Source organism: Aegilops tauschii, chromosome 3 (assembly GCF_002575655.3).
Source record: "Aegilops tauschii subsp. strangulata cultivar AL8/78 chromosome 3, Aet v6.0, whole genome shotgun sequence".
Classification (NCBI taxonomy): Eukaryota; Viridiplantae; Streptophyta; class Magnoliopsida; order Poales; family Poaceae; genus Aegilops; species Aegilops tauschii.
Genome location: NC_053037.3, coordinates 563,942,948 through 563,962,438, shown reverse-complemented (window position 1 = coordinate 563,962,438; position 19,491 = coordinate 563,942,948). Strand labels below are relative to the sequence as shown.

The following is a 19,491-nucleotide window of genomic DNA, read 5'->3' as shown; positions in this document are numbered from 1 at the left end:
ACGTGTCGCGCTCTAGACGCTCCCTCCGGATTTTGTTTTTTTATTTTTCTGCACGGGTTTTCGGCTTTTTAAATGGTTTTTTTGGGTTTTTTCGACGTTTTGGTTTTCGCCCGGTCTTACTTAGCTTTTCAATAAAAAAATTCGAAAAAAAAAATTTGCGCGAAAAAAACGCGTTTTCTTTTTTTTTCTTTCGTGAAAGTCACTGTTTTTTTTCCGCGGGAGGTACGGTTGTGCTTTACCTAGAGTCACGGCCGTGCCTTTCGGAAACAAAAAAAAACGCGTTTTCTGCTTTTTTTCTTTCACGAGTCACGGTTTTGCTTCCGCGAGAGGCACGGTTGTGCTTTCGCGAGAGTCACGGCCGTGCCTCTCGGAAAGGGAAGAACAAAATGCGTTTTCCGTTTTTTTCTTTCCCGAGAGTCACGATTTTGCTTCCGCGAGAGGCACGGTTGTGCTTTCGCGAGAGTCACGGCCGTGCCTCTTAGAAAGAGAAAAATACACGTTTTCTGTTTTTTTTTCTTTCGGGAGAGTCACGGTTTGGCTTTCGCGAGAGGCATGGTTGTGCTTTTCGCGAGAGTCGAGGCCGTGCCTCTCGAAAACGGAAAAAACGCGTTTTCTGTTTTTTTCCTTCCACGAGAGTCACGGTTTTGCTTCCACGAGAGGCACGGTTGTGCTTTCGCGAGAGTCACGACCGTGCCTCTTTCGGAAAGGGAAAAAACCGTGCTCCCGGTTCGGTTTTTTCGTCCGGTTTTTTTCGTGAAAAAAAAGTTCGTCAAAACCTATCAACATGGGATCTAGTTTTGAAGATCTCGACACGAGGAATCCAATGATGAAAACGGTTCGAGATTTGGACGCACGCTTTAAGAGATAAAACGCTTTGAATAAACGGATCTACGAAAAAATGGAAAACTCCCAGGTTACGACAAGTGGCGCGCTGCATGTGCGCCACTTGTCGTGATCTGGAAAAGTGGAGTGTTCTTTGCAATGAGTACTCCTTAATTAGTGATTTCGCTAATGTGGCAACTTGAAACAAAAAAGATATTGCAGGTTTTTTTTAGACAATATTGCAGGTTCAAAATCGTTTCGACTAACACACAGCCTATTACCGCAAGGCCCAGTTAAAGCCCAGCTACCTGCACCGCCGCGTCGTCTTCCACCTCCACTTCCACAACCATCTCGCAGCTGCAGACCCAAACCCTAGCTCGCTGATTCAGGCGGCAGCACCCAAAGCCGTCGGTCTATCCGCTGCTCGCCTCACGTCGGTAGGTCCTCTCTCCGCTCGCACTCTCCTCACCGCCGGGGTGGATATCTTACCGTCACCCGATCTGCTCAGGTCGGCCACTCCTTGTCACCATCGACGGCCATGGCAAGGGGCTCCAAGAAGAAGAACAAGGCTGCGAAGGGGAGCGACCCAACGGCCAAGCTCACGGACGAGATCCTTGTGGACATCATCTCGCGCATGCCCTGCAAGTACGCCTTGCGCTGCAAGTGCGTCTCTAGGCGCTGGCGCGACCTCTTCTCCCAGGGCGACCACCGTAAGAAGCTACCACAGACACTGGCCGGCTTCTTCCACGAAGCCGACAACCCAGACCGCTTCCCCGAGAGGGTTCGCTGTTTCACCAACGCTTCAGGGGGAAGCTACCCTCGGGTCTCTCCGTCCTTCTATTTCCTTCCCAATTTCACGAGCCTTGACCTCGACATCTTGGACTGCTGCAATGGCCTCCTTCTCTGCCGCTGGTGGAAGGGGACTAAACCAAAAACAGTGGATTACATTGTGTGCAACCCCGCTACACACAAATGGGTAGTCGTGCCTGGCTCCATCTGGTCCAACAAGCAGGGCAAGGTGATCGCTGCTCGTTTGGGGTTCGACCCGGCTGTCTCCTCCCACTTTAATGTGTTTGTGTTTGTGCCTAAGTTTGTTATCCATGAGGATGCTCCTGATGATGATGATGATTTATTTAATTTCCAAGAGGCTGGGTTCTACTCGTCCGAAACTGGAGTTTGGATTTATAGGAATGCTGTTTGGATGGGCTATCGAGCTGATGTACCTATCAATTCAAGACCCGTCTTTCTTGCAGGGATGTTGTATATGTCTGCGTTTGGTAAACGGGTTATAGCCGTTGACTTGGAGGGAAATAACTGGAGGGTCATCCCTACTCCTGTGGCACCACAACGTAAGGGTAAACCCGATGATATTTATCTATCACAAGGACAATTGCGTTATGCTCACAGAGGTCGTTCTAAGCTATCAATCTGGGTTCTTGAGGATTACAATAGTGAAAATTGGATCTTGAAGCACAAGGTCAGCCACTCACGACTATTTGGAGAAGAGTATTCATCGTTTGGGGTGGATTACAGCCTTATCTCAATCCACCCACAACACAATATGATTTTCATGATCTGTGGGTGGAAAAAGACGCTAATGTGAGTGTACTAGGAATCTTGATTTTCGCCTTAGCCCGGCCCCCGCGTCGCTCCCACAGGGGCGACTCGGGCGGCGATAACCTAGCCCGCCGCCAGCCTCCCCTCCCCCCTTTCCTCTCCCTCGCCACCACCGGAGGGGGTCGCCGGAGCGCCGCGCGTCCGCCCGGGGAGGGTGGTGGCGAGGATCTATTCCGCCCTGTCGCGTGCAGGGGGGTTTGGAGCCGAGGCGGCGGCCTCGGGTGGTGGAGCGACGGCGACCTCAGCCAGCGGCCGTCGCTGGTGCTGGCCGTCCTCCTTGGCCGCGCGGGTGGCAAGGCGGCGGCGGGTGGTGGCTGTGGGGCGCGGTGGCCGCGGGGGCGCCCGTCCCTGTTCTGACGCCTCCGTCTCCAACCTTTCGGCCCTGTCAGATCTGGTCTCCGGCTGGCCCAGGCTGCCGGCGCCGCGTCTGTGCTAGGGGTGGGGAAGACGTGGAGCCCGGAGAAATCCATGGCTGGCTCTGCCGGCCACGACGACGGCGACGCCTGAGGGCGCCGTCTCCTACTTGTAGGCACCGTCAAGGTTATCCCTTTCCCCCTCTGCCTCGTTCCCCTGCTCGTATGGCGGGGTGAAAACCCAAATCCCTTTGGATTGGGCGGCAGCGACGCTCGCGGCGCCGTCACCCCCATGGTGGTGCCGCCTTCGGTGAGTTTGGGGCGGTGGTGAGTCCGATCTGGTTGGTGGGCGTTTGGCGGCGACATGGTTGGAGCAGGTGGGAGTTTGGCAGCTTCGTCTCCATGTCCAGTGGCTCCACTCCATTGTTGCTCTGTCATCGGCAGCCCCACCGTGCTTTTGCTTCTCCTTGAGTGTTGGTTCCCCCCCAGTGCCATGTTGCCCTTCGTTGAGCTCGGCGACGCGGTTTGGTGGTGCTCTGGTATGGCATTTCGTGTGGCCATGGCGTCGGGTGTACACCTTTGCTCTTGGGAGAGCGTTCTCATCGTCCGACGGATCGGCGCCTCGTGCCAGGCGAGGGGCTAGGGAGCCCCTTTCGGAGATGTAGGAGGTTGTCGCCGATTCGGCCGGAGCCCATGGAGCTGCCACTGTCACTCCCGCTTGCTAGCTGGGTCTCCTCAAGGTCAGATGATGTCTCGGTGGGGTGGATCGCACTTGGTGGAGGGCTTCAACGTCTACAAGCTGGTCTTGTTCTTTAGATTCTGCATCTTTGCTTGTAGATGGTAGGAAGCCTATTAGCTGTTAGCACAGCACTCTTGTACCCTTTTAGCTGTTTTCTGTTTTCGTTTCTGTTCTTGGTGCTTGTTGTAATCCTGGCCGGTTGATGGCTTTGTTAATTCAAAGCCGGGCTCGTCCTGAGCCTTCGTTCTAAAAAAAAAAGACGCTAATGTCATATGACATGGATTCCAGGGAGTTGCGTAAAATAAGGAAACTTGGATGGGATTGTAAGCCTCCTTATATTCCATATGTTCCCTTGTTCTCCTAGTCACTGGGAGATGGGCGCTAGAAGTCTTACTCGCATGGTGCAACTGTGCATTTTTCTATCTTATTGATGATATCGGAGTTAGATATTGGACACAAGCAATAGTGACTTGGCTAGACCTCTGTGAAATTGTGAGGTTCTTGTCAACTTAGTAACTCGGTTACCTTCCAAGTTCTTAGCCATGGTTAGAATGATCGTTTTGTTTGAACCATTATTAATGACTTGAATTTCTAGACCGTGGTCTCTTTCTATTTATTTGCTTCTGGATTACATATGTATTGCAACGCTTGGATGCAAAAGTTGTGTTGTGGACTTATATGCGGAGAACTGTAGTCCTGATGCATACATGGACCGTTTGTCATGCTTGACTGTCTGAAACTCTGATATCTGAATCCTGTTATTTCAATGACTAACAATATGGCTTGGAAGCTTTTCTCGGTATCCTTCCAATGATAAAATATCTATATGTAAGGTATCTTTCCCATAATTAGATAATGTTTTTTAAGGTGTACAACTTTCTAATTCAAACTGGATTGGATGTCATTTTGTAGACAGAATTTGTTCTGGAATATCAGATCTTCAATTTTGTAGTGAACCATGCCTTCCACCTGAATTAGGAGTAAAAGACTTTTTTGTGCCAACTGGTGCTAAATACAATAAGCTACCTATCAAAGCTTTAGAACACGTCGAGATTCTGTTAACCTAATAAACGACCAATATTCCTTTTGTTACATCAATCAACAATTATGTCAGTCGATTATCCTATTAAAACCTTTAATTCTGAACTTAGCTTTGGTGGAAGCGACACCTTAACATCAAAATTATTTGGCTTTAAGTTGTGCATCTGGACTCACGCGGTGTTCCAAGAAGAAAAGAAGGGCTTGAAGGGGAGCGACCGGAAGGCCAAGCTCACCAACGACCTCGTGGGCGTCATCTCACTTGTGCCGTTCAAGTCCACCTGCTGTTGCAAGTGCATGTCCACGTGCTGGGTGACGTCATCTCTCATCCTGACCACCGCAAGAAGCTGCCCCCTCCTGCGATTCTTCTACGAACAGTTGAAGAGGAAGCATTTGCGATAGCCGGGTATTCAAGAAGCGCTTTTTAATGGGATTCTACATTTGTCTGCCTTCCATAATTTCTTAGAAGCTAATTTCATAGTAGTTATTGGCGTGGAAGGAAACAATTTGTGGATCATTGGTATTCCTATTATCCTATACCAGTGATGTTCTTTTATGTTATCTATGCAAGTATTGCTGATTTTGAACTATCACTCGGTTCTTGAGGACTACATTAATACTGAAAAATGGACTTTGAAGCACAATCTCAGCCACTCGCAGCTGTTCAGCAGAGAGTATTCATTGTATGCACAAGATTTTAATGTCATCTCAGTCCACCTGCGGAACACAATTTGCTTTTCACCGTCGGTGGAGACGATAAGACACTGATGTCATACTATGTGGATTCTGTTGAGCTGCGTTTTATACGTCAAGTTGGACCCGATTGTCAAGTTGAATGGTCTGCCTGGGACGGGAAACCTCCTTGTTCTCAGAATCATTGGAAAATGGGCATTAAGTGTCTTGCTTGCGTAGTGAGTGAGTTGGGTAGAGCTTTGTGAAGTTGTGATAGTTCTTGTTGGTACTAGAGCGTGCACTCAGGCACCTTTGTGTACCTATATATATTAGCAGACCAAACCATGGATAATAAGATCGCTTTGTTGAACCATGGACGTCTTTGATATCTTGAGCCTTCCTTTTGCATTTATTTGCATTGCAACTTCTTGGTTATAAAAAGTGATTCTGCCTTTTCTGGCATTTGCCGAACTAGAACTCTTGGTATGTAGATGGCTCTCCTTTTGCTTTGTGATGCTTGAATGCCTAAATCCTTTTTTTTAGCAATTTCCCTTGAAAGCTTTTGTTTATGTCCTCTCAATGATGAAATGATATATATTTAAGGGACTTTTTTCTCTTTTTTTTCTGTTAAGGTATATAATTTTGGCAGTTCAAACAGGATGCATGCCATTTTGTAGGTAGAAGATTCTTTGGAATATCAGATCTTCACATTTTTAGAGGACGATGGATTCCACCTGAAGTAGAAGGATTTTTTTAATATTATGAGGTGGTTCTGAATACTGTAAGTAGCTATCACAACTGTAGAGCATGTTGACTGGTATTCTTTTTTGTTACAACAACCAACCGTTTTGTCACTTGATAATCATATTATAATGTTTAATTCCTAACTTAGCCTTGTTGGAAGTGATTTTCAAGCACTCCTAAGATATTTCACTACAGGTTTGAGTAAGCAGTCGCACTGATGTTCTTAATTAGTTTTTGGTTCTGCTTGTGAACTTCACATGGCACGTACTATATCTTCTGTAGTTCTATTTTATGACTGTTCTATGTGCTAGACAACTGAAACTTGTGAAAATGGCATTTACGTTGTTCTCATGATAACTGGTCGAAGTTAAACTTCCGAAGCCCCTCTGTCTACATTGTGTTGTAAATGAATTTCCTGGTGCTTGATCATTTTAGATTTTACTCCCTTCGTCCCATAATATAAAAGCTCTTATATTATGGGATGGGGGAGTAGCTATTGGTCTCCTGTCTATTTATTTATGTTTCTACTTCTACGTGCGATCAATGTGTGCAGTGGCATTGCCTTGTTGGAATGGCCACAATAATTGCCTTACCTGTCTGAAGTTGCTGTCTTGCTGGCATGAGTAAGTAAATTGCTCTGGTTCATGGTGTCTTGCCTGTTCATTAGATTGAGTTATATGTTCTGATACCGGAGATGCATGCTATCTTTCGATTGTTGTATACAAAATGTTTGAACCTGCTGCTGCACTCTGTGTTGCTGTACAGCGATTCTAGTTCCCAAGTCAAATTCACATGCTTGTAGGATGTGCTGCAATGTTGGTTACAGTGTTGGTTGATCTTTTCACTGTTTTAGCTCACTTGGCTGCTGAGCGAGTAGAAACAAATTTGTTCCTAGGACAGGTGCCAACCTTCCTGACGTTGTTTGTAAACTGGACTTCTAACTGGAGGATTTCCAAATTATCATTTGTATCATCACTATTTTCAGCACAACAATGGATCAAACGCAATATACTAGTGCATGATAACAAAGGAAAAAAAGAGAGAAGTCAGTATTGCCTCTCAAATCTGTATCGGGCTTCTTCACGGACTGCAAAATAGAGATGGAGATGCAGTGACCTAAAGAAATGGTGACCAACAAAATGCTCAATTGAACACGTGCACATATTGCCTATATTGGTGTTACACATGTCTTTAGAGTCCCATAATGAGAACATTCCTTGATGCCCACTTGTCCAAGGTCCAAGCACGCTACATGCATGTGTCTAACTCCTACTCCCTCCGTTCCAAATTACTCGTCGTGGTTTTAGTTCAAATTTGAACTAAAACCACGACGAGTAATTTGGAACGGAGGGAGTAGATCCAAGTGACATTGCTTCTTCCTCCTTGCAAGTCTCAACATTTGAGAGATGATGTAGGCCAGAGATTATATGAAAAAGACCGCACACCAAGTAGATACATATATATCGAACTAAGATTGAAGGTAGTGTGTCCTTAATATTCGCAAAATTAGACTGCAGGTTGGTGTGGTGGAGGTTAATGATCAAACTATCTTTTAGTACAATGAAAATTCATATCCAAATTCAGCTTCAATTCCATGGTCGTTGTATACTACTATCATCCCAAATTTTCCCTCTGGTGTATCCCAAATTTTCCAGAGAATCATCATCGGGATGAAGCTGTTGATGGCAGATGGAAGTCCAGAGGGCATAGTCAAGGACATGAATTTATTGATGGGATTGAACTTTGGCCAGATGGAGGCGTCATACTAGACAAGTCAGCATGACAACTTGACAGCTGAAGTGTTGAATGTCTTAAACTGAACTTCTGTTAACTTCATAAACGACGCCTCCTCAGTGAGATAACTTTTGTCTAGGCATGGTGCCTGCCATGATGGTCTTACTTAGGTCAGTTACACAGGTTTTCACACTCTTTGAATGAACATATTCCCTGACGCCTACTAGTCCAAGCACACTACATGTATCTAACATCTAGATCCATGTGACATCACTTCCTCTTCCTCATAAATCTCAACATGTGATAGATGGTGTAGGCATGAGACCATATGAAGAAGACCACACAGTAACTAGATAGATACTCCCTCCGTTTCTTTTTACTCCGCGTATAAAATTTGTTCAAAGTCAAACTACACGATGTTTGACCAAATTTATATGAAAAAATATGAACATCTATAATGTTAAAAACATATAGTATGAAAATACATTTCATGGTGCATCTGATAATATTTATTTCATATTGTGAATGATGGCACTTTTTAATACTAGTAAGCGTGCACGTGTAATACACGTATAACAGTAGGTAATAATTTTCTTATTTATCCTAGTTGGGAGGTAATAAAAGAATATTGTTTTCAAGAACAAGGTTTCACCAAATAATGACAGAGAAGATATTTAGGTAAGATTTCTTAACCTCTATTCTAATGCACAAGCAAGCATCTAATCATTGCAATTGGGTCATCCAATAATCTAGTTTCTAGTTAAAATGTTGGTTTTTTCTCCACTCTTGGCAATCTTGGCCAAAGAGGTGGAGTACTCATGTATCAACAGATATGCATGGACTATCTACCCTTCCACAAACAAGTCATAATCATCCATGCATTGGATAAAATTATTTTCCCATTAAAAAAATACAAGTATGATACTTCATTTTGTCGCAAAAGGTACAATATTTCATTTACAAAATTTTCAAGTATATTTGTACTACATCACTAACAAGTGTAATATTTTATTCAAAAAATTCTCAATAATATCCATATTACACCGCAAAAAGAAGTATTTCTGTATTCCATCATACTATAGAGTACACTCGTATTACATCACAAAACAAGCATATATAGAATCATACAATACAACCCAATATATCGCTTGAGGAAATAGAGCTTGACTTCTTCTAGTTGAGGTTCGTCACCAGAGGATAAATAGCTTGAGTTCTTATAGTTCAGGTCCCCTTTAGCCGATGAAGTCTTCGATACCTGTACTTAACAATGTACACATGATCAAGTTTGCTGAAACAAAATATCTCTGCACACAACAATTGGTAGTGTGATAAAATCTTCAAGTAAACTTATAGCTAGAGGGCCATATAAGCAATGGAGTGTATCTTGGTAATCCTTTGGAATCAAAAGTACTAATTGCAACATGATAGTTTAAATAGTCTTTCATCAGTCTATCTACTCTATTCTGCCCTCTTCTAAAGTAGCATAGCTCTTTCATATAAATACTGGGAGAGGACCACAAGTTGGAGGTAACATGTATGCTTCTTATCATCGATCCCTCTATATGGGACTTGCAGTTCATGTTCAGGCTCAAGCCAACCAGGTCTAATCTACAATAGAAGTGCAGGAAGTTACTGCTACAGACCCTGTGGATGCTGAGGCTCATGCCATCTTGTTGGCAAACACATGGATGCAATTCAAGCAACTAACTCAAAGTATGAATCCACACAAATGACAACTGAGACCCACTATCAGTCTCATTCGCCAGAAGGGACGGGCAAACGGTGCTATCTTCGAAGATGTTTTAATAAATCAAAACCAGATGAGTACCAAAGGCATGTTGCCCCTTACTGGTCTTATTCACACATATCAGCCCTCGAAATTATTCATTTCAATGTCATCAAGCTGATCACAATATTTGCTTCCCTTTGCGAGACATTTACAGTATTATCTAAAATCGTTCAAAGACACCATCATGTATTTTCCAATAGTTCTCATCTAGAGGGTAGAACTGTACTTTGTTGGAAAACACTAAGCACTATTACCTTGTTGATAAAGTAAACACATGTAATTGTTGACATATTTACAAGTTTGTATATGAAGCTTGAAACAAATTTGGCAGTTGTCGTGACACTATGGCACTGATTATGAGATGCTTTCTACAGAACCTATTTTGTTAACACCATCTAATTTCCGCCATGCTTGCTCTTACCACATCGATCGAATTGCCAGAGAACAGTTTAGCACTATGCAAGGAAAGAAGGGGTTAAACATATCGTCCTCGTATCGTGATGCATTTGTCTTCTGGGCTACATTTACATAGTGCTAACAAGGTTTCTCATAGCCGAACACACCATAATGTTCAGTCATGATAGAGCAGCCTTAGATAAACACAATGATGGAAATGGGCCTGGCTCGATTAAATTGTTGACCAAAGCCAAATTGAAGTGAGGAAGGTAATTTAACATTATATGGGAATGCTACCTAAAATTTTGTAAAAAAACATACATGTGTACATGTAGATGCAACAATCGCTTGGATGCAGACTTTAGCATTAGCCTTCTAGTGAGTACACATGGGCGTATACCTGCACCTCCGTTAGTTTCTAAAAAAACATAACTCTCTGTTACAAAGGTTCATTAAACAAAAACAAATGCCGCTTACTGAGTAGAGTCTGCCAGCCATTAAACTCCAACTGCTTGTTGGTACCATGTGGCTAGTCCTCAAATGCTATCGTGGTCCTAATGTGTCGCACCTTCAACTCTACAGACCAAACAATATCAATAGTTCAACATATTTACAAAAGAGATTAGAAGAGCTCCCATCTGTTACCTTTTCTTGGTCACTGGTTAGTACCGAATGCCCTGGCTCGCGGATCATGAACATTGCCATGACAAGTAAGCATCTAGCAACAACAAAGGTGCACATGAAGTCTGAACTCTGGCTTGTTCTTTACCCATCGTGTAATCTACTTCCAATGCACCTGTTCTTTCCATCTCCAATTAAGTGCCCTTGGTAAAATTCTATTTGGTCCTACAACTCAATTAGCCCGCCGAACAAAAAAATTGTATTTAATAACTGTTGCTTATATAGTACTCATGCTAGTTTATTTGTTGGGATACAGTGAAGAAGCCCAAAGGATACACAACATTTAGCAATGGCAAGAGTATTCGATACCAAAATATACCTGCCAATTCATCACAGAAAATTTAAATATCACTATACAGGACATGACAAAATTGAAGGGAGACGCAAGGTTACTTTGAAACGGATAGTTTAGAGATGCGCAACAGTCTATACCAATCACGCTACATCATAAGCTACAAGAAAGATAACAAGTGGGGAGTAGAAGACATACCCTTCCTTCCACTAAATCATGCCTGCCAATGTTGACACAGTACATCCAATGGCCTGTGCAGAGTTGAGGCACAACGTATGATTTTCATTCCTATCCCATGGGTTAAGAACTCTTTTCTTATTTATTGCTCTCTCATAAATGACTCCAGGTATAGCTACATTGATCAACCTATTGACAAACGATCCAGCAATGAATTAACATCAGCAACGGCTAGCAGACAATTTATGTGCAAAGAGTAAATGAGCAGGACTCTGTAGCTATCTAGAAAGCCATCTCATGGTCTGAAAATGACACCGTCCCTAATAAGCCGACTGCCGGATGGGTCAATTGGCAAGTTCTTCTTCAAGAACAGGTTTTCACCTAGATAAGTGTTAATGTGCGCCACATAAGAAGAATTCCCCACCTGGTTGAGATTGTGCAGCAGCGTAGTATGGTGGATTTGAGGACCGATGGTGAATTCCTGCTGCCAACAGCGGCCAGCCCCGGCACTGCCGCCCACGGCGTCGCTACCTTGGAGCTCTGCTCACCCTTGCTTGCAGATTCACAAATATCGATCAGACAGGAGCGCATTTGTTCATCTCTTGAACCACAAATACAAAAACACATTGGGATATGGGTCTCTGGGATCAAAACATGATTATGACAAAACTGATGGATAAATAGCACGAACTGAAGATAATCTGGACACAAATTTGTTACTTATCCATCTTCTCTCAAATGTGAAAAAAAAAACCCGAATGGATCTGCTGTACCAGTGACAGGGATGGTGGCACAACAAATTGGGGGCTGACCTGTGAAACGAAGGATGGGTGCGGTGCGTTCAATCTTGAGACGGATATGGCAGTAGGTGGGTTTGTTCGCCGGCCACCCATAACAGTACGCAGTGAGAGGTCGATGAAGACGGCGGCATGGCGATGCAAAAGCCGGCACAGATCGGTGAGGGGCCGACGTGGACGATTCGTCGCGTCGCCAGCACCCAGGCCCGCGCCAGGCGGCGGCTCGGGCGCGATGGATGGGCTCGGTGGCGGCTCCCACGGCGAAGGGCGGTGGCTCGGGCGCGACGGACGGGCTCGGCAGTGGCTCCGGCGGCGAAGGGCGTGGCGGGCAGCTCCGGCGGCTTACGGCTGCGGGAGGAACGGAGAGGAGGAGTAGGCGAGAGGTCGAGGTCATGCGGGCGGGGCGAGATGACGTGGGCGAACGGGCTCGGAGTGTTGTTTGCTCTTTTTCTGAACGGCGGAGCGGTGGTTTTGAACAGAGGACATGCAGGTGAGACGAAGTGGGGGATTAGCGTTTCGTTAACAAAGACTATTTCGTTAACGACGTATCTAGGCCGTTGATGATGTGATTAGACGGTCCAGATTTTAAGTTGTATCTGCCTTCTCTTTCTTTTATAGGGGTAGTAGATAAAGTTGATCAAACTTTACAAAGCTTGACTTTGACCAAACCTTATATACAGACTAAAAAGAAACTGAGGGAGTATATATCAAGCAAAGATTCAAGGTAGTGCGTCCCTAATATTCACACAACGATATTGCAGTTTGGTATGGTGGGTGAACATTAAACACTTACTAATCCCAAATAACGATCAAAATATGTTTTAGTACAATGAAAACTCATATGTAAATTCAGCTTCAATTCCATGGTCGTTGTACTTGCATATTACTTCCTTCGTCCCAAAATAAGTGACTCAACTTTGTAAAATAAGTGACTCAGGCCCCGTTTGGTAGGTCAGTTTTTTCTAAGTATTATAGGAATACTACAGTTTTCTTAATTACTACGGTTTTAATTACTGTGACCTATTTGGCAACCCAAAAAACTATGGTATTTATAACTGCAGTATTGCCAAAACCGAAGTATTTCCTTTGTATTAAAAAAAAACCTCCGACCTCTTTTTTAAAAACAGTGTTGGCGAAGAAAACGAATCTGTTCGTCAGCTTCCTCGCTGCAAGCCGCCGCTGCCGCTGCCGCACTCTGTTTGACATCGTCGGCCATGGACAAGCTAAGAGAAAGCAATAGAAAAAAATGTTGTCCTTCGTACTTCCGCTTGCACTCCTCCTTCTCTCCTCCTACGCCTCAGTACGCTGGCTAGCCATGGTTGTGCTGATGGCTGCAACGCGAGTCCACAAGGCACTGTTGTCCACACATGCATTGCTCCCGACCGTCGCCCGTGCCTCCGCTCACCGTCCTAGCCGGCTCGCCACTATGCGCCTCTGTTAGGCCCAAGCCATAGTGTCGGTCAATATTCTGTGTCGCGTTGCTGCGCTACAGCCGCCGCTGATGCCCAGGAATGCCACCTGGTCTGTTTGTGCGAGCATGGCCATTCATTTTGCAAGGCCAGCTAAGAATGTCCATGTTGCAACTGCTATGAAACGGCTATGCAGCTAATTTACGTCGTTGTAAACGAGTACCAACCAAACATGTCAAAGTATTCTCAATACTTCAAAATACTTTGGTATGTGAAAACTGTGGTATCTAGTACCTATAGTTTAAAATACTGCAGTTTTCCAATACTACAGTTTTTGCAATACCTTGTTGTCCAACACAGCCTCAACTTTGTAGTACAGACTCAACTTTATACTACAAAGTTGAGTCACTTGTTTTGGGACGGAAGTAGTATTTTTAGTAAAAATATTGTTAAGGTATAAATGTGATTCAATTAAATGCTTGTTGCATCCGGTATAAGGTGGGTCACATGGCTAACGTGACGTGCGTGAGGCAGACTTGTGGAACATCCACGACCGTTGCCAGATCGGAGGCTTGCTTGGAAGCCTCGTCGGTGGAGACCTAGATCTGCTTGATTTTCTTCACGGGTTCAACCATGCTTCTCAATATATTGTCAAACCTATCCGTCTACTCCGCTATCTTTCTTTACCGTATTGGTGTTGGCAGCCATCTCTCAAGAGTGGCTTGAGTAGAATTTTTTCCACCATCTCATCGCCAATAGGATCGTTACTAGCTTTGATACAAAGTCTTAAGAGCCAAATATTGCTCTCTTTTGAGACTCGATTCCCTCTTTACTATCAGTAATTACGGTATCTAGATACAAATATCTAGCTATGGATAAATGAGATGAAATACAAAGGAGTTGGCGGAGAGGATAGCTGAGACGAGAGGAGTTTTTCTTTCCCAGGAAGGACGAGCGATGGCTACAATGGATATTGCACCACAACAAGGGAGATCATGGATGTTGCTCGGTTGTGTCGTTGGATTGACAGGTTTGATGGTTGAGATGAACTGAATCTGTCCATTTGAAACTTTTTGAATTGGTATAGATATAGATATTTTTTATTTTTTATCTGCACAGACAAAATGCTCAGCCCCCCTCCGCTCCAAGGGGCGACTCGGCGATCCAAACTTGTGGCCACACCCCTCGCTTCCCGCATTGCTCTCCAAGCCGTCGTTAGAGGGTATCGACACTTCGACAGTGAAGCCTGCTCACCCCCAAGGACAATGGCAGTGAGGCGTGTACCCTTCTTCCTTTGTACAGCTACTCCAACGTCCTAGCGGCCGGAAGAGTCTGACGCGGTGGTGGCTTCGTTTGTCTTGTCGCTCCTCGCCACGTGGCCCTCTCAAGCTGTGGCCCGCCCCTCCACGCCATCTGTATTTTGTTAAAAATGGCGCCATGTTGCTGGCGTTGACCTTCCATGCCAGGAATGTTATTTTTACAATGTTGGCACTAGTGTCTTCTACACTAGTGACCTCTACCCCAAGATCCAGTCTTGGGCGTGGCAGGGAGCGGTTTCTTTCAGCTATTGCATCTCCCCCGCTGCTCCAACATGTGTTGCGGCGCCTCTCCTCGAGCTACGGTGATGACTTCGATGTAGTGGGTTTTGAGATCACGACGGTTACTTCCCCACAGGCTTGTTAAGATAGTGGGGGCATGAGGCCTCACGACGGACCCCTTACAAGCGCTGCTCCTATCCTGGGGGCCCTGGACATGTGTCCTCCAATGTCATTGGCTTGCTGGTGCCATCTGCCGGCGCGGTTCCGACATCGCCAATCTGTTGTGTGTCCTTTCCAGTTTCTTCGGTTCACCGGTGCTACTTGTGAGCCGCGTTGGGATTTCCACGAAGAGGAGAGGATGAAGTTGTACAGTAGAGATAAGTATTTCCCTCAGTTAAGAACAAAGGTTATCAATCTAGTAGGAGAACCGCACAGAATCTCGTTTAGCAGCACCTACACACACAAAAGCAAATACTTGTGCCGAATGCAAACAAGGGGGTTTTCAATCCCCTCGGCGGTTATTTGCAAGAATCAAATCTCGTACTGGTAGGTAAATAGATAAATTGCAAAACAAAATAAAATAAATAAAAAGGCAGCGAGGTATTTTTGTGTTTTCATATATGTTAAAAGTAGACCTGGAGGCATAGTTTTCACTAGAGGCTTCTCTCTTGAGCACATATAACATACGGTGGATGAACAAATTATTGTTGAGCAATTGATAGAAAAATGCATAGTTATGATGATATTCAAGGTAATGATCATGTATATAGGCAACGTCTGAGACAAGTAGACTGACTCCTGCTGCATCTACTAATATTACTCCACTCATCGACCGATATCCAGCATGCATCTAGAGTATTAAGTATAAAACAGAGTAACGCCTTAAGCAAGATGACATGATGTAGACAAAGTAAACCCAAGCAATATGAATAAACCACGTCGTTTTATCCTTCATGGCAACAATACAAATACGTGTCATGTCCCCTAGCTACTTTGTCATTGGGATTGAGCACCGCAAGACTGAACCCATGACAAAGCACCTCTCTCATTGCAACATAAATAAATCTAGTTGGCCAAACTAAGCCGATAGATCGAAGAGAAATACAAAGGTATAACAATCATGCATCAAAGAATTCAGAAAAGCCTCAATTAGTATTAAAAAATAATGTAATTATAAACCCACAATTCATCGGATCCCAACAAGCACACCGCAAAAGAATATTACATCGGATAGAACTCCAAGAAGATTGAGGAGAACATTGTATCGAGGATCAAAGAGAGAGAGGAAGTCATCTAGCTACTAGCTATGGACCCGTAGGTCTGTGATGAACTACTCACGCATTATCGAAAGGCAGCAAGGATGATGTGGAAGCCCCCCGTGATCGATTCCCCCTCTGACAGAGTACCGGAAAAGGCCTCCAGATGGGATCGCGGAAGAACAGAGACTTGCGGCGGCGAAAAAGTGTTTTGGGTGGCTCTCTGGTATATTGGGAATATTTGAGAATTTATAGAAGAGGAATTAGGTCAAGAGGTGCCACGAGGGCCCACAAGCTCAGGGGGCGTGACCACCCCATAGGGCGCCCCTTGAGCTCGTCGCCTCTCGTGGCTCGTCAGGTCTTCTCCAGAACCTTCGTGGGTCCCTTCTAGTACAGAAAAAATTAAGCCAAAGTTTTTTCTTTATTTGGACTCTATTTGATATTGATTTTCGAAAAAGCCAAAAAGAAGCAAAAAAAATAGCAACTGACAGTGGGCACTAGGTTAATAGGTTAGTCCCAAAAAAGGTATAAAATTGCATACAAAACATCCAAAATTGATACTATAATAGCATAGAATATAGGACATGACAGCGACAGCCCACTTCGGCTCGTCCATGCGCCAGATCCAAAGCTCGTGTTCTGGTGGCGTTCGATGCCACCTTCCGATGGTAGGCACAGCCCCACCCATATCCCTTCTTAATGTGGAGGTCTCAACCAGTGACCTGACTCCCACATCTACGAACCCTGTTATGTCGGTTATAGGATTGCTCAGACTCACGCCAGGTGGAGAAGCCATGCCTGGCTTTGTCGTTGTTGGCAGCGACAACACTCGCGAGTGTCGTCTCCCATCTTGGAGGCGCTGCAATGGCCATACCCGTGCCCCTCTTCGAGCACCGGGGAACCCTTAGATCCGGTTCTTTGGACCAGGTCGTTCAGCTTCTTGTAGGCGCTATCTTGCTCGATCGTGGTGTCCCCAATGTTGGCTTTGGAGATGTTAGATGTCATGCTGGTTCGGCCTGCCTCTCTAGTTCCGTGATTGGTGGGTTTTGCTATGTGTTATCCTCTTTTCAGGCCGATCATCCCTTGCCTCTTTGTTGTGTGTTATGCCCACGCCTTTCTGTATTTTTGTCATGTGTTGTATCCTTTTGTATTAATTCTATTTTTGTCCGTCAATGAAATGATACGCAAACATTGCATATTTTCTTCGGTGGAGGATATATCATTTTTACATCAGGTGATATTTTGTAAAATGTACTACTGCGCTTCGACTGCGCGCGGCCCGTTCCAGCACAAAGGAAAAGGTCACACGGCCCGTTCCAGCACAAAGGAAAAGGTCACACGGCCCAGCCCCCCAACTCCCCCGTCGTCTCCACAGTTTGTCTAAAAAAAAGAACTTGACTGCCGAGCTCCGCCGCATCTAGCAGCGGCGCACGCCCAAACCCTCGTTCGCCGGCGCAGATGGCAGCCGACGCTCTCGCCGCCTCTTCCTTCGCAGTTCGCGCGCCACGCGCCTGGTAGGCCCTCTCTCTCCTCAGGCTTACCTCAACGCCAGGATGAATCCCTAATCTATCTGCTCCTAATCTGAGCAGATCGGCCGCTCCTCATCTCCACGGACGGCGATGGCGCCGGGCTCCCAGAAGAAGAACACGAAGGAGGTCGACCCGACGGTCAAGCTCACCGACGACCTCCTCGTCGACATCATCTCGCGCCTGCGCTACAAGTCGACATGCTGCTGCAAATGCGTCTCCAAGCGTTGGCGCGACCTCATCTCCCACCGCGACCACCGAAAGAAGATGCTGCAGTCCATCGTCGGCTTCTTCTACGAAGGTTACAACCAATTCCGCTCCCCCAGGAAGGCTCGTTATTTTACGAATCTGTCACGGCAACGCTCCCCTCTGGTCGACCCCTCGCTGTCGTTCCTGCCCAACTGCGACACCCTTGACATCTTGGACGCCTGCAATGGCCTCCTCCTCTGCCGCTGCTGGAAGGCTGCTCATCCCCTGAAATTGGATTATGTTGTTTGCAATCCCACCACTGAGAAATGGGTGTCCGTGCCTGCCACCGACTGGTCCAGCACGTCGAGCGCCACTCGCCTGGGGTTTGACCCGGCCATTTCTTCCCATTTCCATGTATTTGAGTTCATAGATGAGGAGTCGTGGGGTATAGCCGAGGACGAGCAAAGCGAGTGCTATGGACGCATCCAAACACTAGCAATTTACTGGTCCAAAGCTGGAGCGTGGAAATATCAAACAGTTGAGCATGGACCATTTGCGATACCCAAGAATTCACCCGGCTCGTTTTTAAACGGGATCCTTAATTTGGCTGCCTATAATAACTTAATTGTAGCTGTTGATGTGGAAGGAGATAATTGGTCACTTGTTCATATTCCTAAGCCACCGTACTATGCTGATGATATCAATGGCATATTTCCATCTCAAGGACAGTTGTATTTTGCAAATAGTCCTGCTGATTCTGATGGTTCTGAATTATCAATCTGGGTTCTTGATGACTTCATTAAAGGAAAATGGACTTTGAAGCACAATGTGAGCCACTTGCAGTTGTTTGGAACAAAGTATTCGTCGTATGCGAATGATTATAGTGTTATTTCAATGCATCCAGAACACAGTTTGATTTTTATAGTCGCTGGACATGACAAGACACTAATGTCATATGACATGGATTCTAGACAGCTGCGTTTTATATGTCAACTTGGCTCTGAGTGTACAGCTGAATTGCCTGCCTGTGGCGACAAGACTCTTTTTCATCCACATGTTCCCTTGTTCTCAGAATCATTGGCGGATGGGTACTAAATGTCTATTCAGCTGTGTTTTATGTTAACTTGGATCTGAATGTGAAGTTCAATGGCCTGGCTGCTGCATACCACAGCTTCATAATTGTCCATGTTTCTGATGATATTTGAGTTAGGTCTTCAATTTGTGCAGCAGTGACTGGGGTAGACATTTATGAAGTTCTGATAGTTTCTATTGGCGCTTGAGCACTATGTCCTGACTATTGCAGTAACTTAGTGACTGAACTTGCCTTTGTGTAGTTGTGTATATTCATGGCAGTTAGCAGCCTATGCAGTTGTAATGCCCTGCTACTTAAATCATGGATATTATGATCGTTTTGTTGAACCATTATTGCTGTCTTTTTATCTAAATTCGTCTCTCTTTGAGAATGTGTTGCATTTGTTGCAACTTCTGCATCTGGATATCTCTTAGTATGGACTGGATGTATGGGTCCGGTTTTTTTAACAATATGGACTGGATGTATGGGTCCGGTTTTTTTAACAATATGGACTGGATGCTTTTGTTTATCTCCAGTCAACACTGAAATGATCTACGTATATGCGTTAAGGTATTTCTTCTGGAATCCGATAATACTGTTAAGGCTGTATAGTTTTTGAAGTATGTAGCAGATGACTGGATCCAGCTGAA

The 19,491-nt window shown here is 45.0% G+C and overlaps 1 protein-coding gene and 1 long non-coding RNA gene across 2 annotated transcripts; one reads left to right on the top strand and one right to left on the bottom strand.

Moving 5' to 3' along the window:
- Window positions 1–8,760: 8,760 nt before the first annotated feature.
- LOC109749937 (uncharacterized) lies at window positions 8,761–10,480 on the bottom strand. Its single transcript, XR_012181059.1, has 3 exons — window positions 10,382–10,480; window positions 10,226–10,304; window positions 8,761–8,974 (listed from the first exon to the last, which is right to left on the bottom strand). It is a non-coding gene; the product is annotated as an uncharacterized lncRNA (long non-coding RNA).
- A 6,912-nt stretch (window positions 10,481–17,392) lies between these two features.
- Window positions 17,393–19,232, top strand: LOC109749845 (F-box protein At5g07610). Its single transcript, XM_020308817.4, has 2 exons — window positions 17,393–17,568; window positions 17,644–19,232. The coding sequence occupies exon 2, from the start codon at window positions 17,674–17,676 to the stop codon at window positions 18,862–18,864; it is 1,191 nt and encodes a 396-aa protein (XP_020164406.3). The 5' UTR covers window positions 17,393–17,568; window positions 17,644–17,673; the 3' UTR covers window positions 18,865–19,232.
- The last annotated feature ends 259 nt before the right edge of the window (window positions 19,233–19,491 follow it).